The sequence below is a fragment of the Topomyia yanbarensis genome, chromosome 3, assembly GCF_030247195.1.
Source record: "Topomyia yanbarensis strain Yona2022 chromosome 3, ASM3024719v1, whole genome shotgun sequence".
NCBI lineage: Eukaryota > Metazoa > Arthropoda > Insecta > Diptera > Culicidae > Topomyia > Topomyia yanbarensis.
Window position 1 is genome coordinate 333,944,295 of NC_080672.1, and position 26,874 is coordinate 333,971,168.

At 43.0% G+C, this 26,874-nt stretch overlaps 1 protein-coding gene across 15 annotated transcripts; it reads right to left on the reverse strand.

Moving 5' to 3' along the window:
• Positions 1-969: 969 nt before the first annotated feature.
• LOC131690071 (solute carrier organic anion transporter family member 74D-like) lies at positions 970-26,874 on the reverse strand. Of its 15 annotated transcripts, none has more exons than XM_058975565.1 (9): positions 26,626-26,673; positions 26,237-26,283; positions 25,398-25,773; positions 3,927-4,480; positions 3,201-3,873; positions 3,001-3,142; positions 1,619-1,741; positions 1,236-1,555; positions 971-1,174 (listed from the first exon to the last, which is right to left on the reverse strand). In XM_058975565.1, the coding sequence occupies exons 3-9, from the start codon at positions 25,619-25,621 to the stop codon at positions 1,018-1,020; spliced, it is 2,193 nt and encodes a 730-aa protein (XP_058831548.1). In that variant the 5' UTR covers positions 25,622-25,773; positions 26,237-26,283; positions 26,626-26,673; the 3' UTR covers positions 971-1,017. The 15 variants fall into 15 exon arrangements, with proteins under 15 accessions (XP_058831551.1, XP_058831548.1, XP_058831540.1 ...); XM_058975557.1 differs by having other exon boundaries at positions 25,398-25,937; positions 26,626-26,665; XM_058975568.1 differs by having other exon boundaries at positions 970-1,174; positions 1,236-1,552; positions 25,398-25,937; positions 26,237-26,677.

Below are 26,874 nucleotides of genomic sequence, written 5' to 3' on the forward strand. Positions count from 1 at the left end.
AATGTGAAGTTTTCATCAAATTCGGGCCACTTTTGAGGTTTTGTCCGACTTTTGTATGGAAGGTGATCACTGTGCGTCAACGCCATACAGGTGTCCCGGCATATTATCCGAACGTAATGTACTCGATGGCAAGCTAGAAACCGAAAGGTTTTCAGGAAGCGGATCGTCATAAACAGCAAAATACTCACCTGAGAAGGGAGTTCGGAAGACCCCCTCACGACCTCCGAACGCAGGGCTGAGACGACTGAGCTGGCCGCTGGCTGGTAGAACGACTGCGTCGGAGCACTCGAGGGGTTCCGGAGTACTGTATAACGGGCGTCCCGGTGATGGTGGTACAGCGTGAATTTGTCGAAGCGGTCTCGGCAATGACGGTGAAGTTATGCTTGGACTAAATGATGGCATGTAGACTGAGAAAGTAGTTCGGTGCTCGATGGTGTTTCGTGTACAGCAATTTTTCATTAGCTAATTTGTTACAATTGGGCTTTCTAAATTCTCTGTAGGAAGTCGTCGGTTCTGCTCAGGTCCGCGAATAGATTTTTTTGACATGTCAATAAATTCCCCGAAACAGTAGGCCTTCCGACCAAGTAGAAGGATTAAGAGCTTGCTGTTTCAGTACTGGGTCAATTTTGAACGATACGTAGGACAGATTTGTAGTGTCCTTCCCCTTTGGAAGCAATTTCACGATGTCTGTTGTCACTTCAACGTTCAAACAGTGCAAGAGAATTTTATGAACCTTATTATCAGTGATAATTGGATGAAAGTCGGACAAATATAACCAGAACTTGGGTGGAGGGGCAACAGGAATAATTGAAGTAACCGACAGGTCACTAAGCACAATATCGTTTGTACCACGGTCCACAGAAAAAGAAACAGCTGAAGATTTCTTTCGATCTAAAAAGAATTATGTATTTTTGCAACAATTTATCTGAACACTGAAAAGATTCATAATTAATGTGTATTTTTGTATATTGTCGCTTTTTTAACAAATTATAGAACAAAACATTACGCATAGAACGCTCACTTAGTAACGTTCGTGTTAGAAAAATTATTACTATCTTTTGAGTCCTTTGTCTCCTCATTGAATATCTTCAGATCTTTCACGTAAAACCAAACACCACTGTCCAACAGTGTCCCCAGTAGAACAAACGCTGCCGCAGTGAAATTCAAAAGGTACCTGTTTACAACAAGAAAGTTACACATTAGAATATTCGTAACTATTCTACATAAAATCTTACCTCAAAGACTCTCCATCATACAGCCAGCAGTTGCCCTGACCCGAGCACGTTTTACCCCACACTAGACAAGTCGCATCCAGGACGTGTCCAAAAAAGATCGGACTCGGTATGAGTGCCATCAGACTCAGCATGAACATTCCGAGACCGATCGATACGGTTTTGTCCTCCACTTGGACGCATCGCACCGACACCAGCAAGTTGCTGGTCAGCCCTGACGCGCCGATAAACTTCAGGAAACACATTACCGCCAAGAAGGTAACGAATTCCCGCTTGCAGTTCAGAGGACATGGACCGGAAATGGCTTTACCGCCACCCGTCTGCTGAAAAAGGTAAGAGATCGTTGTTTCCAGCTGACGACGAAGTTCTAATGCTTTGACACTTACTGTGTTCGTGAATGCGGGCGAGAACGGATGGTTTATGCTACTGTTAGTTGACTGTATCATCTCAGGAACGGGTTGGCGTGGGAAGATATCTCTGGCGAATATACAAGCGCAATCGTCGTATTGCTGAAATATTGATGACAAGAATGAAATATTATTGCATCAATAATTTCTTAACAATTATTTCTCGACTGAGAATTGCTATACTAACAATTGCAAAACAAGACATACATATACACAATTATGTCGTTGGCGCATCTAGCGGTTCCCAATATATTTTTACTCTGACAGTCAGGCTGTCCTGAAAGCACTTAGTTCGGCAGATTCGAAATCGGAATTAGTAATCGCATGTCGAACTCAAATTGAAGCACTTAGCATTTTAATTTCTTTGGGTATTCGATATGTCCGGTGTTACAGGAAATAAATAGGCGGACGAATTAGTTAAAGCGGGCGCTGCGACTGACTTGGTTGGTCCAGAACCAGTTCTACCACTGTCGATAAATTGGAAAAAGAAGAAGATTCGCTCTTGGGCTGCATCCGATCATGCCAACCATTGTTGTAACTAGCAAACTTGCGTTCAAACAAAGACTTTTCTGTCGGATATAAGTTCAAAAATCAAAAAATTTGCAATCTTTTTCCAAGCACAATCGCAATACTCTAGTCAGAGCACTGACGGGACATTGCAAACTCAATTATCACATGGCTATTATTCAGCGTGCTGAGTATTATTCGTGTGATTTTTGTGAATCCGATAATGGAACTGCATATCATTTGATACGTAAATGGCCTGTAGTATCTATGTATCTCCATACATAGATGAACCTATGTACAGGGAGCTGAAACTCAAGGATATTATTCCTAAACCAAGTAGCATGGTAAAGAGCTGTAGAGTTTGCTGGGAAGTTTTGAGAAGCAAGTTGATTACAGATAAAAATACAGTATTTTTCAGTATCGACGACCAGTCTTAGGAATATCTGGCGAAAAAGAGTTATGAACTGAACTATGGCTTCCAAAAAGTTACGGGGAAAGATTATAAACCTAAATCGGTTTCAGCCGTATTTGGATGTCAATATCTATTGGGGGGTATTGTCGTTCTGCTATCTCTATATCCCCTCGGGGTTGTTGTTATATTGTCTATGTTCCCTGTGTCGTTATTTTTCTTATCGCCAACCTTTCCACTTCCCCAATCCTTCTCAGCAGCAAAACGATGAAAAGACCAATCACGGCAAGACACAAATCACCGACCAGCATGGGGAACGTGCCATTTGAGCCAGTCGCTATTGATTCCGGAATGTAATCATGAAATCAAGAAAGACATATTGACAAGGTAAAATGCGCAACACTTACTGGAACACAGGTTGATCGTCTAATATGTAAATACTCACCGTGATGTCTCCGATTCGATGCTGCTGTTTGCACCCAGCATGACACGCGGTGATATACGTATTCCCGTCTTCTCCACAAATCGGTGAGTATTGTACAAAATCACACTGACAGGCTGAGTTGCAGGTAGGAGTTAGATCAGTTCTGTGAGAAATATCACGTATTAGTCAAAACTGCTATGGATCTAGGAGCAGCTACTTACGTGGATGGCAGGTTAATGATAACAGAACTCTCGCTAGCACTGCATCCCAGAAAGGCGTAAATTACCATTCCCATCACGGATAGAGCTCCAACTAGTACATTCCATGCCGCCAGGTAACGCGCTCGTGGCCTGTATCTAGTAATCACTACACCGGATACTAGAATTCCAACAGCGGAAAACGCTAATGCCACTGTTCCTGTTACAAAGTTAGATGTAGATGCGGATTCTTTGTACTGCGTCTCAATATACTTCGGAGTGAACACCCAATATGGCATGAAACCAAAGAAATAGAAAACTGCTGCAAAATTATTCAGCATGAGGATTTTGTTCTTCGCCAAACGCTTGAACGTGTGGATCATATCAGCGAAAGATGTCGGTTGTACAACTTCCTTTTCCGACTCAATGAGTTTCATTCCTAGTTTTAGTTTTTCAGCTGTTATTCTTTTTCGTACAGCAACTCTTGGGAGCTGTTTTGGGAATAACCCAATGAGTAAGGCAAATAGTGCCATTGCGAATCCCAAAATTAACCATCCGATCCACCAGGCACCTAACCATCGGGGATCCTCTTTCGTGATCGTTGGAGTCATTGTCGGGGAAATGTACAGCTCCAAGCAGTAAGACGCCAGCGTGTATCCCATAGCTGGTCCGAGCATCCTCATGAAAAATGAAATACCTTAAAAAAATCTTACATCATATCACAAGCAAACGAACAACATTGACACTTACTCACAAGTGCTGGAGATTTCGATTTTTTTATGTTGTCATCCATGTAGGAAACACCTAGAGTATAGTGCATCGTGCTTCCGACACCGGAGATAAGTTGGGCGATAAACAGGATCACTTGCGGAGCAAAATTAGCCTCCTCGGTTTCGCATTCGGTACCCTGGTTACCTTTGAGACGGCAAAGTACTTGCGCTTTTCTAACCTCAGTTCGGTTTTCGCCAAAACTACCATCATAGTCGGTAGTCAAAGAAAGCGCTCCTTCACCCGGTCCGTAGATCAGATGGGGGAGTGCGTTCAACCAGCAGAAAAGAACAATGGTGAGCAGACTGAACGCTATCCACCTCGGTCGGTGACCTTTTCCAGCGTAGTAGCTCAACAGAGCTGACAGGAACAGAGAACTGATGTCATTGCCGACGGAGATGATTCCGGTGTTCCGGCTGGGAATTTTGAATCTTTTCTCGATGGTGCTTATTGTGCCGCTAAAATAGGAATAGGATCCGGTAACTAGACATCCGATAACTCCGGTCAAGAAGACGAAAGCTTTTTTGTTAGCGAACCTGATGGAAATGGATAAGTGTTGCGCATTATTATTAGACTGATAAAAAATTAAAAAAGAACATAATGAAAACATGCAAATCATATACAGACATCTTATTGTATCGATTTTGTTGACTATTTTCGGCAAAGAGGCTAAGAGAAACGAAAACAATGAAATTGAAAGACGGATAGGTATTCTAGAGTGAATCAGTTATAAACGTAGAACGGAAAAATAGGACTAGGCAGGCTCATATGGACATGATCGAAAGGAAATGTGAAGAATCCTTTGCCTTCTGCTGAGTAGGAGTTGGGCGTTGCACCCAAGTCTACCACATAGTCATTGATAGAACATAACTCATCATCATATTTTACCGCCGACGCTATGATGATGAGTTACGTTCTAATAATTACCATGCGGTAGACTTGGGTGCAACGCCCAACTCCTACTCAGCAGAAGGCAAAGGATTCTTCACATTTCCTTTCGATCATGTCCATATGAGCCTGCCTAGTCCTATTTTCCGTTCTAAGTTTATAACTGATTTGCTCTAGAATACCTATCCGTCTTTCAATTTCATTGCTTTCGTTTCTCTTACTCTTAAATTTGCCGAAAATAGCCAACAAAATCGATACAGAAGAACCTTGCGGCAATTGAAACATAGTAACACAGGAATATTATACGTCGACTAGAAGAAGAGAGCGATGGCAGAAATTTTCAAACAAATTGAGCTGTCGAAATTCGTAAAAATATCTCTCGTTTGGCAGGCCGTCTGTTCCTGTGGCTTAAAGAGCGACATTTACATAACAACCGAGACCATCAACCAGAGAATTTATGTGCAGCAGTACCTGGAAAAGCGTCCGTTGTATTTCCTCAAGCAACAGAACTGTTCCGCTCTGTTTTGGTCGGATTCGGCCTCTTTTCATTACGGTAAAAAGCCATGGAATGGTATGCCGCGAATAACGTCCAAGTGGAGCTCAAGGACATCAACCCTCCCAACATGCCAGAGTTCCGCCTAACAGAAAAATATTGGGAAAAATGACCAAGCAGGCTGTTCAAAATTTGGTGGAAGGAGTCAAACGAAAGGTCCGGCAATGCGCATTCGCTAAAAAGGAAGCTTGAGTGAATATTTATTCTTTATTCTGTGTAAAATGATCTTGTAAAAACCTATTTTAATCCACCTAGCGGTGCAATTGTGCCTTTCTCAATCATGAATCACGAGAATGTGTGCGTTGTTTATATTCATTAAAAGCTTTTAAATGCATATATTACATTTTATTATTGTACATCACATGACAACTATTTACAGGAAAATAAATCATTATTCGAGTTCTAAAATTTTGAAGAAGAAAAAACAGCCACGGTAATATTGAACTGAAAAAAGATGCGAAAACGGCAAAGTCCCAAAAAGTCGTTTTTTACAAAAAAAAAATTTTTCGGGATAACATAAAATCTCGACATTTCATGCATTTTAAAGATGTTTGGCATCAAAAATACGAATTCGATTTCTGAAATTTCATGGGGTCCCCCCTTTGAAAAAAAATTTGAGCTCCGGCTTATATGGGAATTTCATATGTGACCGGACGATTTAGTCTATATTTCCGGCCCCATATAAGCGATCCGTACGAAATTTTATAAACATCTTTGGGGATATTATAGCTATCATTTGGGACTAAGTTTGTGAAAATCGGCCCAACCATTTCCGGGAAACTGATGTGAGTTCGTAAATTTCGAAAGATGGCCGCTTTTCCCGGGCACTTCCGGAACCGTCTATGGTGGTCAATGTAGTGAACGAAAGTTTGGTTGGCCGTCGGTGACCTAGAACAGCAAATTTAAGTTGTTTGAGAGACATTTTAGCGAAATTTTTACCTTTTTTGCTTTCATCGGAGTATCGGTTTGAATCACAATTTGCTATGTGATCGCACGCCACAACCTATTGCTCCGGAACCGGAAGTCGGATCGGGATGAAATTAAATAGCCATTTACGGGGACGCAATACCTTTCATTTGAGGCCAAGTTTAGTCGAATCGGTCTAGCCATCTCCGAGAAACCGATGTGACTGTTATTCTGAATTTAGATACTTCCGCCGGGGCTTCCGGAACCGATGGTGGTGGCCAATGTAGCCAAATAGACTTTGAATGGATGTTAGTGACCTAATACTACAAATCGAAGCAGTTGTGGTCATAATTTCGAAAAAATTTCACCTCTATGCATTCATTGCAGAATTTATTAAAATCGACATTTTCTGCGTGTTCGTACTCATCACCCTGTAATTCCGGAACCGGAAGTCGGATCCATTAGAAATTCAATAACAGCCTATGGGAACGTTGCACCTTTTATTTGAGACTAAGTTTGTCAAAATCGGTTCAGCCATCTCTGAGAAAAATGAGTGACATTTTTGGTCACATACACACACGCATACGCACATACACACACATACATACATACACACATACATACATACACACAGACATTTGCCGAACTCGACGAACTGAATCGAATGGTATATGTCACTCGGCCCTCCGGGCCTCCGTTAAAAAGTCGGTTTTCGGAGCAATTGCAATACCTTTCTATTGAGAAAGGCAAAAATTTCACCTTTTTACATTCATCGCAGAATTCGTTAGAATCGAGATTTGCTGCGTGATCGTACGTATCACCCTGTAATTCAGGAACCAGAACTCGGATCCACACAAAATTCAACAGCAGCTGATGGACCTTCCATTTAAAATCAAGTTTGTCAAAATCGGTTCAGAAAATTCCGAGAAACCGATGTGGATAAATCAACAAATTTTGTTTTGTAACCATACTCTTCAACTCGTAATCCGGGACAAGATGTCGGTTGAAAATCAAATTCAATAGCAACCTATGTATAGTATACCTTTCATTTGAATCTTAGTTTGTAAAAATCGGTTCAGCCATCTCCAAAAAACCGATGTGGGCATTTTGTTAACAAATCCGCACATACACACATACATACATACATACATACATACATACATACATACATACATACATATATACATACATACATACATACATACATACATACACACATACATACACACAGATATTTTGCGATCTCGATCTCGATTCTGCGAACTGAGTCGAATGTTATATGAGACTCGGCACTCCGGGCCTCGGTTAGAAAATCGGTTTTTGGAGCAATTGCGTAACCTTTCTATATGAGAAAGGCAAAAGAATAGTATTTAATTAGCTTAATCAGCATGCGTTCAATGTTATCTTCATGTGATTATATTTTGAAATGTTGGTGGAATGGGTTTAAAAGTGGAGGGAATGGGGGGTTAGTAGAGTGGGAGTGGAGGATGCGTCAGAAATCCTTCATCTTATTTTGGTATACGGGGTGGATGAAGGAAATGCGGGCGTGAGGGTGGTCCAAGGGGACGGTAGTGATGAAGGAGGGAGATGTAAGGGAAAGGCGGGGGGGGGGGTGGAGGGGCTCTGATGCAATACTCAGCTGCATATTTTGCCTTCCATTTGAGACTTGGTTTGAGAAAATCGGTTCAGTCATCACCGAAGAACCGATGTGACTTTATTTGTGGAATATGCCCGGAGTTCCGGACTTCCGGAATCGTCGATAGTGGACAATATATTCAAAGAATGTTTGATTGGCAATCAGTGATCTAGATCTGCGATTAGAAGTAATTTGGTGACCATTTCAATAGTTTTTAGCCTCTGAGGTATTACGATTGTACCGATTTATATGGGAAATTCCAGTGTATCCTTACTAACACCCCTGTAACTCCGGAAGCAAGAGTCAGAACAGAATGAAATTCAGCAGCAATCAATGGTATTACTGTATCTTTCATTTGAAATCAAGTTTGTAAAAATCGGTAGAGAATTCGTTTGGGAATGGGTGTGATATAAGCTTAGGAAGGCGGGTTCCCCGGGGGCGTCATGAACTGTCATAGGTGGCCAATGTGGTCAAAGCTGCTTTGATTGATCATTAGTGATCCAGACCCGCAAACTAGAGTAATGTTACATCAATTTTAATGTTTTACATCATTTGAACATCATGGTGGTACCAGTTTATATGGGAATTTGCTGTGTGATCGCACTCTTCAACCCGTAACTCCGGAACCGGAAGTCGGATCAACTAAAAATTCAATAGCAGCTTATGGGAGCGTTATACCTTTCATATGAAACTAAGTTTGCGAAAATCGGTTCAGCCATCTCTGAGAAAATTGTGTGAGTTTAAATGACACACACACATACACACACACACACATACATACACACACAGACATTTGCCGATCTCGACGAACTGAATCGAATGGTGTATGACACTCGGCCCTCCGGGCCTCCGTTAAAAAGTCGATTTTTACAGTGATTGCATAGCCTTTCTTTATATGAGAAAGGCAAAAAGGTGCGAAATCGGCAAAGTCCCAAAAAGTCGATTTTTATAAAAAAAATTTTTTCGAGATAACATAAAATCTCGACGTTTCATGCATTTTAAAGATGTTTGGCATCAAAAATACGAATTCGATTTCTGAAATTTAATGGGGTCCCCCCTTTGAAAAAAAATTAGAGTTCCGACTTATATGGGAATTTCATATGTGACCGGACGATTTAGTCTATATTTCCGGACCCATATAAGCGATCCGTACGAAATTTTATAGACATCTGTGGGGATATTATAGCTATCATTTGGGACTAAGTTTGTGAAAATCGGCCCAACCATTTTCGGGAAACTGATGTGAGTTCGTAAATTTTGAAAGATGGCCGCTTTTCCCGGGCACTTCCGGAACCGTCTATGGTGGTCAATGTAGTCAACGAAAGTTTGGTTGGCCGTCGGTGACCTACAACAGCAAATTTAAGTTGTTTGAGAGACATTTTAGCGAAATTTTTACCTTTTTTGCTTTCATCGGAGTATCGGTTTGAATCACAATTTGCTATGTGATCGCACGCCACAACCTGTAACTCCGGAACCGGAAGTCGGATCGGGATGAAATTAAATAGCCATTTACGGGGACGCAATACCTTTCATTTGAGGCCAAGTTTAGTCGAATCGGTCTAGCCATCTCCGAGAAACCGATGTGACTGTTATTCTGAATTTAGATACTTCCGCCGGGGCTTCCGGAACCGATGATGGTGGCCAATGTGGCCAAATAGACTTTGAATGGATGTTAGTGACCTAATACTACAAATCGAAGCAGTTGTGGTCATATTTTGGAAAAATTTTCACCTTTATACAATCATTGCAGAATTTATTAAAATCGACATTTTCTGCGTGTTCGTACTCATCACCCTGTAATTCCGGAACCGGAAGTCGGATCCATTAGAAATTCAATAGCAGCCTATGGGAACGTTGCACCTTTCATTTGAGACTAAGTTTGTCAAAATCGGTTCATCCATCTCTGAGAAAAATGAGAGACATTTTTGGTCATATACACACACACATACGCACATACACACACATACATACATACACACATACATACACACACAGACATTTGCCGAACTCGACGAACTGAATCGAATGGTATATGTCACTCGGCCCTCCGGGCCTCCGTTAAAAAGTCGGTTTTCAGAGCAATTGCAATACCTTTCTATTGAGAAAGGCAAAAACACATGGTTTGATTTTTTAATAAAAGATTTGACCGATATACACGCATTCTTGTTTAACCAGTTTTTGATCGTGACACCCTTTAATTCGGCATGTTTGTAAAAATAGTTGTAATAGTAAATAGTGTTTAATTGTTCACATTGAAACGAATGAGTTCACGTCCAGAGTGTCTTCGGACTACTTATCCTAAATAGTGGAGACATGGACCAATTTGGAACGCTGGCCAAATCGGACCTCCAAGCAGTTTTTCAGCCCTAGTAATTCTACGAAAAGGGCATATATCATTTTCGTGGCTGCCATGAAACTCCAATATAACTCACAAAATATGACTTTTCTCAGTCTTCGTGTATGTTCGCCAGGGACACATGTTGCTTCGTAGCACTTTTCTGTAATTTATTTTTACGAGATAGCGAAAAATGCTTTGAAAAAAAAGTGTATGCAATCGGTCAAGCTTTAAGGAAAACAAGATTTATAGGCTAACCAACCAATTTTGGACCCCTAGAGGAAGTAAAATGAAGTAAACGTCAATAATATTTCGTTGTGCACATATGTTTTTTTCATGCAATTCATGCACGAGTCTGCTCCAAAATTACTATTCTTGGAAGAAAACTGTCAATGGATGTTTCATGCATTGACATAACTCGAAAATAACATTTCTTTATCTACAAATACAAATGTCAAGTACATTAACAGGGTCCAAAATATGTAGGGGTCCAAATTAGGTTGGTTACCCAATATACGTATCAATGTTATAGCTTACAGCCCAGACTGCCCAGAACATTAATTTTTGAAAATTCCCGGCGCACCCCTTAGTCGAATCCTAATCCCACCAGGAGTACTTGCACCAAATTTACATGGGGCCTAGCAGTGGATGGTTGTGTACCAGTACTCGATTTTTGTGATATAATCGTTAGGTTTATCTAAATAGTATGTTCAGAAGAATTATTGTACATAATAACAGTAGTGTTTTGGTTAGAAAATTTTAGTTCCACCTATGACCGTATAGAGGGCGCCGACACTAACTTTTCATAGAAAAAAGATAGATAATCGAGATGTTCGAAAGAATTATTGCAAAATACCTGTTCTACAACTTTGTGGAAGACACCTAATTTCTATCTCTTTCCGTTGCAAAGTTAGTGTTGGCGCCCTCTATGCGGTCACAGTTGGAACCAAAATTTTCTAACCAAAACATAACTCGTGTTATTTACTATAATTATTCTGAACATACTATTGAGCTAAACCTAACGATTATTTCACAAAAATGTTTAGTTCGTGCTAATCGAGTACTGATACACAACCATGTGCTGTTAAGCCCCATGCAAAACTGACTCAGACATCACTTCGTTAAAAGTTTAATAACTTCTTTTAAAAAAGCCGGATTGACTAGCAGTCTTCGACAAAGTTGTAGACGATTAAATTATCGTTCCTATTTTCACTTACAGTGATAAAACATATGATGCATACAGTGCCACATGGCGGCGAAAATGCGCACTAGTGGGTTTTCTCCATGTAAATTGTCGAAAAATCCCATGCAAACTTCAGGCTCGTTGGTCCGGTAGCTAGACTTGTCCGATTTGCTTCAAATTTGGTGCAAGTTCTTCTGATGGGGCTAGGAATCGACTCAGGGGTGGGCCGATAGGGGTCACTTTTTCCTGTCACTCTATTATAGCCGCTCTTTAGGTGCTAAGGACTTTATAAAGTATATTTACTAAAAAGGGTGACATGTCAAAGATAACTAGTAATGGGAATGGGAATGGGAATGGGAATGGGAATGGGAATGGGAATGGGAATGGGAATGGGAATGGGAATGGGAATGGGAATGGGAATGGGAATGGGAATGGGAATGGGAATGGGACTGGGAATGGGAATGGGAATGGGAATGGGAATGGGAATGGGAATGGGAATGGGAATGGGAATGGGAATGGGAATGGGAATGGGAATGGGAATGGGAATGGGAATGGGAATGGGAATGGGAATGGGAATGGGAATGGGAATGGGAATGGGAATGGGAATGGGAATGGGAATGGGAATGGGAATGGGAATGGGAATGGGAATGGGAATGGGAATGGGAATGGGAATGGGAATGGGAATGGGAATGGGAATGGGAATGGGAATGGGAATGGGAATGGGAATGGGAATGGGAATGGGAATGGGAATGGGAATGGGAATGGGAATGGGAATGGGAATGGGAATGGGAATGGGAATGGGAATGGGAATGGGAATGGGAATGGGAATGGGAATGGGAATGGGAATGGGAATGGGAATGGGAATGGGAATGGGAATGGGAATGGGAATGGGAATGGGAATGGGAATGGGAATGGGAATGGGAATGGGAATGGGAATGGGAATGGGAATGGGAATGGGAATGGGAATGGGAATGGGAATGGGAATGGGAATGGGAATGGGAATGGGAATGGGAATGGGAATGGGAATGGGAATGGGAATGGGAATGGGAATGGGAATGGGAATGGGAATGGGAATGGGAATGGGAATGGGAATGGGAATGGGAATGGGAATGGGAATGGGAATGGGAATGGGAATGGGAATGGGAATGGGAATGGGAATGGGAATGGGAATGGGAATGGGAATGGGAATGGGAATGGGAATGGGAATGGGAATGGGAATGGGAATGGGAATGGGAATGGGAATGGGAATGGGAATGGGAATGGGAATGGGAATGGGAATTGTAGCGGTCATGTCATATTCAGCAATATTTTTCAAATTTTGTAGAACCAGTCTGATTTGTTTGCGCCAAGAGTTAGACAACCTACCGTTGATCGACTCTTGCGCAACACCCTAGCAAATACTCCTCTCCGCGAGGGGAAGAAATTAAATTGCCTGTTGAGATTCTCCTGAAGACGAAAACCATGACGATCCTTCGCTTGGAATGCATGATGGAAAGGGACAGATAGAGCCAAAGGTTAGCTGACAGAATAAAACAGCTAGTAGGGTCGTTGATTTCCGAACTTGTCCGAAGAAATTTGCGGGAAAATACGCGCTTCCTGTAAGTACGTACGAAATTACCTTCCCTAATCTGAGGATTAACGCTGCTAGTCGATTTCGTCCCAGTCCGCCAAACGTTTTGGAAGCTCGCGTGATTTGTCCGGTTTTAGTTTGTCCAAACTCAGGTCAAGTTGCAATTGAGTAGATATTGCGTGCGTAGGAAAGTGTGTGCAGAAGAAATAGCAGAAAGCCACACGGCACTTTTCATTTCGCACAGATTCTACGAACGAGAGGAAGGAGAGAGGACAAAATCACACGCGCGCAGGTCCAAACGCAGGACGAAGTTGAACCCGACACCGATACGCCGCCGGAAGGAAGAACGGTCCATCGACAAACCGTTTCCTTCAGCCACCGGAAAACCATCGCAACTTTTCCGGCCGATTAAAGCATCAGCAGCAACAAATAACCGCTGGTCAGAAACCGGCGCGGCGATCGATGTAATCGCCCGTCATGTAATCGCCCGTCATCGAATCGCCCGTCATCGCAGCAGAACGATCGACAGCAGCAGAAACCAACAGCAGCAGATTGGGTGAGTCGTATCGTTCTTGCTAGATAAGTGGGAAGGGTGGCGTCCAGGGAGGACGCCACAGTGATTTAAGCCGCCAGAGCGCAAAACGCTCGAGAAGTCGTCCACGGACGGCGATAGTTAGGGACGCGTCCATGAAATAGGTTGTGTGTCGGCCATTACATTTAGTTTCGCCATTCAAGAACGCCACACACAACCCTTTGACTAATTAGCCACCCGGGTGCAAAGCGATTGCCGTTGATACGCTGGAGCCGTGAGGTGACGTCACCGAAAGTTTGAGGATTGATGGAGAAAAGCACAGTATGGTCAATGAGCACAGTAGGGAGAGAGTACACGCACACAATCAGAAGATAGGCCTAGAAAATTAAAAGTTAGAAAAATACAACATGAAATAGAAATAAATCTTTTCGTTCCGTACCGTGAAATAAATGCTATTTAGTGTAAACGTAGTCAGATGTTGTATTCATGTAGTACTCCCGTAAGTTTAGTCTCGTTCTAGTATGTTTACGTCACTTCGTTCGGTGTAGCTCTCGTTTTGTTTCGCTGTCTTCCGCTTGGCGGAATTTGATTAGTGGTGAAAGCTTCGCTTTCTGCATGTTTGTGCCACCTGGTAGTGTGTGGCTGCAGTTCCAGTGATGATAAGTTAGGTATGGGGAATTTCTTACCGCGTATTCTCTGAGGGTAAATAGGTTCTTGATGATTGCTACTGACTGATAATAGGGTCGTCTACCCGACTTTTGGAGGCTGACTTTTGATAAGCCTGTCTGGTTCGATCCTGAATAATTTCTTTAGGTGAATTTTCTTCAGGGACTCGCCCTAAGAAGAGTCTCATCCGGGCAAACAAATCTTGGCGTGCAGTCTTCCTACGGGAAGTGGCGCATAAGCTGCACGCTTGCTAGGGATCGACCAGGGCTGGCTACAAAATTGGCGCCCAACTGCAGGATTTTTTCGGAATTCTTGAAGTATATTTGGAGAATATTGTTGAAATTATGATTGTTTCGGTTATTTATTTCTTTTCTTATGTACATAGTTATTCTAGGTTCATGTTGTAATTTATGTAGTATTTAAGGTAATGTAGCGTATTTTGGAGTCCGTTTATTTTTTGGAGCAATATCATCAGGCATATTATTTTGGAGGAATTTTTTTGAGGATACAGAAATATTTTTGGGGTTTATAAGGAATATTCTTGTGGTGTTATCGTTGTGTGGGAACATTTATTAGAGATAAGGGTTTTACCAGCGCTTCATACGTGACTACAGTCGCATCGTAGCTCCGATATCCGACCTGCTAAAAAAATCGAAAGCTAAGTTTGTGTGGACGGAAGCAGCAGAGATAGCGTTTGGAGAGCTAAAAGCAGCTTTGGTGTCGGCACCGATTCTGGGGAATCCAGACTTCGAAAAACCGTTCACGATCGAATCTGATGCGTCGGATAACGCGGTTGGTGCAGCACTGATACAGCACGTTGATGATCAGCCGAGAGTGATCGCATACTTCAGCAAGAAGCTGAGTAGCACGCAACGGAAGTACGCCAGCGTAGAGAAAGAATGCTTGGGTGTGTTGCTAGCAATTGAGCATTTCCGCCACTACGTTGAGGGTTCTCGCTTCAAGGTGGTCACCGACGCACGTAGTTTGCTGTGGTTGTTCACGATCGGGGTGGAATCGGGCAATTCGAAGTTGCTAAGGTGGGCTTTGAAGATTCAGTCCTACGATATCGAACTGGAATACCGGAAGGGAAAGAATAATATACTGGCTGATTGCTTGTCGAGGTCAGTGGAGACGATATTTACTCTGACCGCCGATGTCGAGCATCAGGAATTAGCGGCGAAGATCCAGAAAGACCCAGCGAGTTTCCCGGATTTCAGGGTGATAGATGGACTGATCTTGAAGTACGTCAAAGGGGACAAAAAAGTGGAAGATGCACGATTCCAGTGGAAGAGATACCCGTCGAAGGTAGAGCGGAAGGAAATCGTCCAGGAAATTCACGATCGAGCTCATCTCGGTCCGGAGAAGACACTAGCAGCGGTGAAGGAGCGCTATTTCTGGCCACGAATGAGCAGCGAAGTGAAAAGGCAATGTCAGGCGTGCCTTGCATGCCAAACTAGTAAAGCGACAAACCAGAATACGACCGCGCCGATGGCAGAGCAGAAGAAGTTGGCTCAGTATCCCTGGCAGTTCTTGGCTATGGACTATGTCGGTCCACTTCCAGCTTCCGGCAAAGGCCGAAGTACATGTCTCCTCGTCGTAACTGATCTCTTCAGCAAGTTTGTGCTGGTGCAGCCTTTTAGGCAAGCGACCGCGGAAACGTTGGTACAATTTGTGGAAAACATCATCTTCCTGCTGTTCGGTGTTCCGGAAGTGATCCTGTCGGACAATGGGACACAGTTTACTTCAGCGATGTTCCAAAGTCTGCTAGCGAAGTATAACGTGACGCACTGGAGAACCCCGAACTACCATGCTCAGGTAAACGATACGGAACGAGTCAACCGTGTAATCACGACAGCAATACGAGCCTCAATCCGGAAGGACCACAAAGAATGGGCCAATAATTTACAGCAGATAGCCAATGCCGTGCGCAACTCAGTCCACGACGCATCTCGCTACACTCCGTACTGCGTTATGTTCGGCCGGAATATGGTTTCCGACGGTAGGGAATATCGCTATCTGAGGGATTCGCAAACGACCAACGATGGTCAGCTGAAGAACGAGGAAAGGGAGAAAATGCTCGAAGAGGTTCGGGAGAACTTGAAAGCGGCGTACAGCAAACACTCGTCCTACTATAATCTTCGCTCCAATGCCAATTGTCCAACTTACTCTGTGGGTGAGAAGGTGCTGAAGAAAAACACGGAACAATCGGACAAAGGCAAGGGATTTTCTGCAAAGCTGGCCCCCAAGTATGTGCCAGCCGTAGTGAAAAGGGTAGTAGGAACCCACTGTTATGACCTTGAGGACTTGAAGGGGAAGAGACTGGGAATTTTCAACTGCAAGTTTCTCAAGAAACTTACCCTTTCAAGTTCAGCTTTAACATCGATCACTGGTTGATCGAATAAAAGTCAAGCTATGTACCTCTCAGTATTTACTGATTGAGACAACGCACCATGATGCTTTTGCTCTGGTTGCAGAAAATACTGTACCGCAGTTCGTAAAGTTAGCATTGCCCTTCAGACAGTGCACCCCCACAACAACTTTCATTTACTGGGGGCATCCTTGTTGCTAAGATCTTCGTTCTAGCTCAAGAAGAACTTTGCGAACGTGTTGGATTATGGTCATTTTAGATCTCCTTGAGTTGCAGCACTCTGAGTATAAAGCATTTGTTACTGAACGAACAAGTTCCCCTCGACCAGAAGACAGAGCGAGTCCTTGATTTCATCAGGACGATGAGCTAAAAAAAAACAAGAACTCGGAGCCACCAGTGCGTTGATGAGGAGTACCGCGAAAAGTCCGCGAGAAGCAACAAAGCGTGAGTTTAAGACGGGGGAATCTTAAACGTTGATCGTAAAATAAGACTCAGAAGTCCTACAGACGATGTTGAGCAAACCCGAGTTAATCGAGCTGTCAATAACAAATTGCTTTAGCTGAATAGCGTTGCAATTTAAAGAAATCGGCAGTGTTCCTGGAAATTTAACCATGTTTGAAAAAAACACAGGTTGTATTGCATCGGGATACACATACCTTGTTAACTACCTATACGAGACATGGGCAAGGATGAGGAAAGGGGATTGTGCCTTTGCACGATCACCCAATGTATAAAATTTTGTAAATACTAATTTTCGGATATAAGTAATGTTAGTTTGTAGTTCACAATGTTTCCTTATATCTATGTTAGTACTTAAAATTATCGTATATTTGCTCATATTCATGTTATGTGTTAATTGTTATTTATTTTCTTTGTTATTTATTTATGTGTTTATTTATTTATCACAATATTTAGCAAAAAAATTTGGGATTTAGTGGGTTAATGTTTAATGTGGGAGTTTATGTTAGAATTTTCGGTTCTTTGGGTTTGGGTCACCCCTCGGGGATGATCGTCATCTTAGGTTCCGCTGTCCGATTGTTCCTAAAATGAAAAAGAAAACATTAAAATTTGCTCACACACTTACCTTTAACTGGAAGTCAACTTCCCTTCTCGGCATCCGTTATAGCTGTCTTCAAATAGGCCGTTTGAGGCAATTCCGAGTCACCAAGGCAGCAGTCCGTCCGGCGTTTGTCCCGCCAAATCGTTCCGGTATCATGCCGAAGTCCATATTTACTTCCAGTCCAGCTGCATGCGACATCATTCGAATCTGGAATTATCCAAATAACATCTTTAGTCATTGCATTTAAACTTACCATCATTATAGTCCGCTTCAATTGTCAATAATCCGTCCGTCCAAAACCGTCCAGTGCCGAACGGACACATCCCTACCTCTCATCCGAATGAGGTTTGTTTTTGTTGTTGTTGGTTGGTCCGTTTCAGTCTGAAAATACAAGAAAAACAACAAAAATTAGTTTACTCACCTTCCAATACGTAATCCGCTTTTCGGAAACGCTTTTCGGTACGTTTTTGAGCCATTTAATGTTATTATTTGATGATTTACCTGGATAATGTACAATTCCGTCACAGCACAACACATCACTTATATTTTTTAGTTTGACGTTTCTCATCGTTGCGGGTTGGTAGTTCAGTGTATGCGTGAGTTTATGAGAGCTTTAATAGGGTTGGGTACTTTTTCATTTTCGTTGCATTTCTATTTTGTCGAAAGTTTTTTTCGACGTAGGAAATGTAACGTAAGATGGATTTATGGGATATGTGGTCATTTAGGGTATGTGTTCGTATTGTCGGAATACATCCGGCGTTAATACATAAACAAAATGATTGTTTAGGGAGATATTTTCGGGGGATTTTTGGGGGATATTTTCGGGGGATTTTCGGGGGATATTTTCGGGGGATTTTCGGGGGATATTTTCGGGGGAATTATGTGCAGATTTCTCACTAGCTGAACTATTTCGGCGTTCGAGTCACTGCAAAGGAAATTATGAAGTTCAGTTCTGCGTTTTGTCTAGTAGAAAGTGTTTATTCAGGGAAGAGCTCTGAGGTGCTTTCAAAAGACAAAACTGTGCGGTAAATTGAGTGAAGGGATACATTTCCAACGTAAGCATTGGAGTAGTTCTGGAACTCAATAAGCCTGTTTCTTGTAGTATTCATGAAGTTACATTGGGAATTATGTTGCATTGAGAGTCGTAAGAAACTCAATGTATGTTGTAGTGTTGGGGTTTCGGCTTGATCTAAAATTTCAACATTTTGGTATCAATGCCAGTATTTGGGGATTTGTTGCAGTCTTTGAATGTTATATATCTGAACTACCGGAGCGCAGCAGGGGAAATGTCAAATCCATCAGTATTTCTGTATTCAAGGCGAACCTAGGATTAGTTGTACATAACATTTTGTAAATAGTAGTTGTAGTTTTTCTATTGTTAGTCTTAGTTATTTTCGTAAAATTGTCCCTTACGAAAATTTGGTATTAATCCTAATACCAAATTTTCGTAAAACAAGCCTGGTGTTATGTAGCGGTCATGTCATATTCAGCAATATTTTTCAAATTTTGTAGAACCAGTCTGATTTGTTTGCGCCAAGAGTTAGACAACCTACCGTTGATCGACTCTTGCGCCACAACCTAGCAAATACTCCTCTCCGCGAGGGGAAGAAATTAAATTGCCTGTTGAGATTCTCCTGAAGACGAAAACCATGACGATCCTTCGCTTGGAATGCATGATGGAAAGGGACAGATAGAGCCAAAGGTTAGCTGACAGAATAAAACAGCTAGTAGGGTCGTTGATTTCCGAACTTGTCCGAAGAAATTTGCGGGAAAATACGCGCTTCCTGTAAGTACGTACGAAATTACCTTCCCTAATCTGAGGATTAACGCTGCTAGTCGATTTCGTCCCAGTCCGCCAAACGTTTTGGAAGCTCGCGTGATTTGTCCGGTTTTAGTTTGTCCAAACTCAGGTCAAGTTGCAATTGAGTAGATATTGCGTGCGTAGGAAAGTGTGTGCAGAAGAAATAGCAGAAAGCCACACGGCACTTTTCATTTCGCACAGATTCTACGAACGAGAGGAAGGAGAGAGGACAAAATCACACGCGCGCAGGTCCAAACGCAGGACGAAGTTGAACCCGACACCGATACGCCGCCGGAAGGAAGAACGGTCCATCGACAAACCGTTTCCTTCAGCCACCGGAAAACCATCGCAACTTTTCCGGCCGATTAAAGCATCAGCAGCAACAAATAACCGCTGGTCAGAAACCGGCGCGGCGATCGATGTAATCGCCCGTCATGTAATCGCCCGTCATCGAATCGCCCGTCATCGCAGCAGAACGATCGACAGCAGCAGAAACCAACAGCAGCAGATTGGGTGAGTCGTATCGTTCTTGCTAGATAAGTGGGAAGGGTGGCGTCCAGGGAGGACGCCACAGTGATTTAAGCCGCCAGAGCGCAAAACGCTCGAGAAGTCGTCCACGGACGGCGATAGTTAGGGACGCGTCCATGAAATAGGTTGTGTGTCGGCCATTACATTTAGTTTCGCCATTCAAGAACGCCACACACAACCCTTTGACTAATTAGCCACCCGGGTGCAAAGCGATTGCCGTTGATACGCTGGAGCCGTGAGGTGACGTCACCGAAAGTTTGAGGATTGATGGAGAAAAGCACAGTATGGTCAATGAGCACAGTAGGGAGAGAGTACACGCACACAATCAGAAGATAGGCCTAGAAAATTAAAAGTTAGAAAAATACAACATGAAATAGAAATAAATCTTTTCGTTCCGTACCGTGAAATAAATGCTATTTAGTGTAAACGTAGTCAGATGTTGTATTCATGTAGTACTCCCGTAAGTTTAGTCTCGTTCTAGTATGTTTACGTCACTTCGTTCGGTGTAGCTCTCGTTTTGTTTCGCTGTCTTCCGCTTGGCGGAATTTGATTAGTGGTGAAAGCTTCGCTTTCTGCATGTTTGTGCCACCTGGTAGTGTGTGGCTGCAGTTCCAGTGATGATAAGTTAGGTATGGGGAATTTCTTACCGCGTATTCTCTGAGGGTAAATAGGTTCTTGATGATTGCTACTGACTGATAATAGGGTCGTCTACCCGACTTTTGGAGGCTGACTTTTGATAAGCCTGTCTGGTTCGATCCTGAATAATTTCTTTAGGTGAATTTTCTTCAGGGACTCGCCCTAAGAAGAGTCTCATCCTGGCAAACAAATCTTGGCGTGTAGTCTTCCTACGGGAAGTGGCGCATAAGCTGCACGCTTGCTAGGGATCGACCAGGGCTGGCTACAGAATGGGAATAGGAATGGGAATGGGAATGGGAATGGGAATGGGAATGGGAATGGGAATGGGAATGGGAATGGGAATGGGAATGGGAATGGGAATGGGAATGGGCATGGGAATGGGAATGGGAATGGGAATGGGAATGGGAATGGGAATGGGAATGGGAATGGGAATGGGAATGGGAATGGGAATGGGAATGGGAATGGGAATGGGAATGGGAATGGGAATGGGAATGGGAATGGGAATGGGAATGGGAATGGGAATGGGAATGGGAATGGGAATGGGAATGGGAATGGGAATGGGAATGGGAATGGGAATGGGAATGGGAATGGGAATGGGAATGGGAATGGGAATGGGAATGGGAATGGGAATGGGAATGGGAATGGGAATGGGAATGGGAATGGGAATGGGAATGGGAATGGGAATGGGAATGGGAATGGGAATGGGAATGGGAATGGGAATGGGAATGGGAATGGGAATGGGAATGGGAATGGGAATGGGAATGGGAATGGAATGGGAATGGGAATGGGAATGGGAATGGGAATGGGAATGGGAATGGGAATGGGCATGGGAATGGGAATGGGAATGGGAATGGGAATGGGAATGGGAATGGGAATGGGAATGGGAATGGGAATGGGAATGGGAATGGGAATGGAATGGGAATGGGAATGGGAATGGGAATGGGAATGGGAATGGGCATGGGCATGGGAATGGGAATGGGAATGGGAATGGGAATGGGAATGGGAATGGGAATGGGAATGGGAATGGGAATGGGAATGGGAATGGGAATGGGAATGGGAATGGGAATGGGAATGGGAATGGGAATGGGAATGGGAATGGGAATGGGAATGGGAATGGAATGGGAATGGGAATGGAATGGGAATGGGAATGGGAATGGGAATGGGAATGGGAATGGGAATGGGAATGGGAATGGGAATGGGAATGGGAATGGGAATGGGAATGGGAATGGGAATGGGAATGGGAATGGGAATGGAATGGGAATGGGAATGGGAATGGGAATGGGAATGGGAATGGGAATGGGAATGGGAATGGGAATGGGAATGGGAATGGGAATGGGAATGGGAATGGGAATGGGAATGGGAATGGGAATGGGAATGGGAATGGGAATGGGAATGGGAATGGGAATGGGAATGGGAATGGGAATGGGAATGGGAATGGGAATGGGAATGGGAATGGGAATGGGAATGGGAATGGGAATGGGAATGGGAATGGGAATGGGAATGGGAATGGGAATGGGAATGGGAATGGGAATGGGAATGGGAATGGAATGGGAATGGGAATGGGAATGGGAATGGGAATGGGAATGGGAATGGGAATGGGAATGGGAATGGGAATGGGAATGGGAATGGGAATGGGAATGGGAATGGGAATGGGAATGGGAATGGGAATGGGAATGGGAATGGGAATGGGAATGGGAATGGGAATGGGAATGGGAATGGCAATGGCAATGGCAATGGGAATGGGAATGGGAATGGGAATGGGAATGGGAATGGGAATGGGAATGGGAATGGGAATGGGAATGGGAATGGGAATGGGAATGGGAATGGGAATGGGAATGGGAATGGGAATGGGAATGGGAATGGGAATGGGAATGGGAATGGGAATGGGAATGGGAATGGGAATGGGAATGGGAATGGGAATGGGAATGGGAATGGGAATGGAATGGGAATGGGAATGGGAATGGGAATGGGAATGGGAATGGGAATGGGAATGGGAATGGGAATGGGAATGGGAATGGGAATGGGAATGGGAATGGGAATGGGAATGGGAATGGGAATGGGAATGGGAATGGGAATGGGAATGGGAATGGGAATGGGAATGGGAATGGGAATGGGAATGGGAATGGGAATGGGAATGGGAATGGGAATGGGAATGGGAATGGGAATGGGAATGGGAATGGGAATGGGAATGGGAATGGGAATGGGAATGGGAATGGGAATGGGAATGGGAATGGGAATGGGAATGGGAATGGGAATGGGAATGGGAATGGGAATGGGAATGGGAATGGGAATGGGAATGGGAATGGGAATGGGAATGGGAATGGGAATGGGAATGGGAATGGGAATGGGAATGGGAATGGGAATGGGAATGGGAATGGGAATGGGAATGGGAATGGGAATGGGAATGGAATGGGAATGGGAATGGGAATGGGAATGGAATGGGAATGGGAATGGGAATGGGAATGGGAATGGGAATGGGAATGGGAATGGGAATGGGAATGGGAATGGGAATGGGATGGGAATGGGAATGGGAATGGGAATGGGAATGGGAATGGGAATGGGAATGGGAATGGGAATGGGAATGGGAATGGGAATGGGAATGGGAATGGGAATGGGAATGGGAATGGGAATGGGAATGGGAATGGGAATGGGAATGGGAATGGGAATGGGAATGGGAATGGGAATGGGAATGGGAATGGGAATGGGAATGGGAATGGGAATGGGAATGGGAATGGGAATGGGAATGGGAATGGGAATGGGAATGGGAATGGGAATGGGAATGGGAATGGGAATGGGAATGGGAATGGGAATGGGAATGGGAATGGGAATGGGAATGGGAATGGGAATGGGAATGGGAATGGGAATGGGAATGGGAATGGGAATGGGAATGGGAATGGGAATGGGAATGGGAATGGGAATGGGAATGGGAATGGGAATGGGAATGGGAATGGGAATGGGAATGGGAATGGGAATGGGAATGGGAATGGGAATGGGAATGGGAATGGGAATGGGAATGGGAATGGGAATGGGAATGGGAATGGGAATGGGAATGGGAATGGGAATGGGAATGGGAATGGGAATGGGAATGGGAATGGGAATGGGAATGGGAATGGGAATGGGAATGGGAATGGGAATGGGAATGGGAATGGGAATGGGAATGGGAATGGGAATGGGAATGGGAATGGGAATGGGAATGGGAATGGGAATGGGAATGGGAATGGGAATGGGAATGGGAATGGGAATGGGAATGGGAATGGGAATGGGAATGGGAATGGGAATGGGAATGGGAATGGGAATGGGAATGGGAATGGGAATGGGAATGGGAATGGGAATGGGAATGGGAATGGGAATGAGAATGAGAATGGGAATGGGAATGGGAATGGGAATGGGAATGGGAATGGGAATGGGAATGGGAATGGAAATGGGAATGGGAATGGGAATGGGAATGGGAATGGGAATGGGAATGGGAATGGGAATAGGAATGGGAATGGGAATGGGAATGGGAATATTGCTCTTCTCCCATTATCTCCTTCAACTACTCATTCCTGCTCAGAATTCCAATGGCATCTTTAACCCATTCATGTCAATGTTGTTGATAAATAACCACGTTTTTAAACTTTTGGTTTTCACAACGTATGTTTACAACGACAAGTAAGGCTAATAACCGGGACAAATATCTTTCATTTAAGCACTAACAGTTATAAATATTATTAGTAGAAAAGAAGTTATTTCTATTAATCTGATTGGCTTCCGCTGAAACAGTTCTGCCAGGGATAGTTTCTGTTAATGGTGAAAAAGAAATTTTGGAATATTTTTGCAACCTAAATCCGTAAATATTATTGAAAACTGGTAGAACTTTCTTATTTGCCTTCAACTACCTTTTTTTTCGTGAAATTGGACTTGATCAGAAGGTAAATATTGAGCAGCTTCTAGCACTGCGAAAGAAGCATCTATCTTTATTAAACCAGGTTATTCGTGTTTCATGGCAACAGTTCCAAGGAAAAATAGCTTTGGAACCCCATATGCAGTAGAAAAATGGTTGAGATGGTTAACAAGATTCTGATAAGAGACCCGGCAGTTACTGGAGGTCATTTCAATTTTTGAGTAGCTCAAGTAAAAATGGATGTTAGGCTATGTAACGAGGGCACCAGCAGTACTTCTCGCTGAGGCCGCCGGGAACCCATCATCCACGTAACTTTCTGTAGTCTATCGCTAGTGACAAATATGAGTGGGAGAGTTTGCAAAGTGATGGCCTGACAATTCGGTACGACATTGGTCAACTAAATGATGCTACAAAGACAAGGACAAAGACCTCTTTTTGAATGCACAATGCGCCCTTTTCTAACTAGAATAAGGGTTAAAAGAAACGTTAGCTTTTATATGTGACACTACAACGTAAATTAAACTGAAGCCAAGAAACAGACAACCCCCAGCTTACTCTTTTTTATAATAGGAAAATTTGACCTGACTATTTTATATCCAATTTCTTCGCGAATATAGCTTAAATTCATAAAATAACACACAAAAAAGTTTGATTCGATTATTCGGGGTGAGATTTTTTTGAAATCCCCGGATAATCGAGTCCTACCTGTATATGGAATCAAAAATCTGCTCCAAATCAAGATAGAACAGACATATCTTCAGTCCTCCTAAATGAGATACTGAATGATTCTTTTCTGTAAGTGAATTGGACAGGATTCGCTCTCGAAACTGAATCAGTTTGCCCATCTCTAGTTGAAATTGACAGAATTACTCTATTTATTAAAAACATTATAAAGCCGGTAAACTTACATCTGGAGACATTTTCCCTTCAAAAACCAAAACCCGCACGTTGTATCTCTGGTCAGCGGCATGGTCTTGAACAATTCCTCAAAGTCGTCATGTACCATATTTCGAAACTCGAACCCTGTCTCCGATCTTGCACTTCCACGTCTGCTCTGATCTTGTACAGCATGGTATACGGTAATTGCGTCCATTTGCATAGCCGCTAACTGGGACGGTCTTCCACTGGTCATGTCTTAACACCTCTCAGATTTACTGTGGTATTCAGTACTTACTCACACACGGCACTTGGTCACCACAATTGTCAACAGTAGTAAGCGTCTCGGATCATATTGATAGGCGAAAATGCCGAGGGTAGTCTTTTCAATCACTTTAATCGTTTGTTCTGGAATGGGAACCTATTTCACTTGACGATCTCAAGCAGATAACATACTTCGTCGATTAGAATTAGGGTGCTATTGTTTGTTCGCTGGGAATAAGTCAAATCACTTCAATTACGATTTACGAAATACAGCGTAGTAGCGTAGTATAATCTGCTTAAACTGGTCACTGTGTTCATTAGGTGGAAATAGAGAGCAGTAGAAATTACTATTTTTTCGCATTAAGCTTCTTTAGAAACCTTCATTATAACTTTGTACATCACTATGAATATAAACCTATCATGGTTTTACAATTTTTTTTATCAAATATATTATTGTAGAAAAGAAAAAAAAAATCAAATGAATTTCCTGATGGAACAGAAGTTCTGCAAATATATCAGTCAAAAGTACACGTATTTCAAACACCAGTATTTCCTTCTAGTTAGATCACCCCTTAAATATGCACGAAATCTAATCAAATTAACCTACTCTTGAAGCTCGAGAATTATTTCGCTTGTCGTTGATTCACAAATTTTCTGTCGGAGAGACAAATTCTGTTGGAACGTTTCTTTTCCTTTCCACTCTTTCAATCAACAATCGACCAAACCGGCGATAACGAATGAATCGAAGAATGTGTTCATTCTGTCTATACGTTCATAAGCATTATCGCACTGGATCGTACAATTCTGTATGCTGATCCGTAACCGAGTACGTTCGAGATTTTTGCAAATGTACGCAACTTTAATTTCGCTGAAGGAATGCCTTCGATACACTTTTAACTATGTCAAACTTAAAGTTTTTAACTTGAAATCACTGCTCCTCATCTTTTATCGTTCGATAGTACACTTAATTCGGCTTTCAGAATGATCACTCTTTACTTGTATACTTTAAACCGGTTAATCCGCGTCTAACGCACTTGTGTAACTGTTGCGATCGCAAACCGAAATGATAAGAGCATAGCAATTTTGTTCGACACATTTGATACCGTTCGCGGCAACACTGGCGCTCTTTTTTCAGCTTAATTAAGCCTAATTGGGCCGATAAACCGATTGAGCCAGCAGAGTAGGATGTGGTCGGTATAACGTGGAGCAAACTGGAACTTGGACGGTGGCCGTCCCGGTGCAACG

Bases quoted from the DNA above. Each gene is read 5' to 3' on its own strand.
- LOC131690071 (XM_058975556.1), bottom strand. From the start codon at position 25,621: ATGACCAGTGGAAGACCGTCCCAGTTAGCGGCTATGCAAATGGACGCA. The intron at 1,742-3,000 runs GTGAGTATTTAC...TCAATATTTCAG, and splicing joins ATCGAATCGGAGACATCACG to CAATACGACGATTGCGCTTG. The intron at 1,556-1,618 runs GTAAGTGTCAAA...TACCTTTTTCAG, and splicing joins CGCCCGCATTCACGAACACA to CAGACGGGTGGCGGTAAAGC.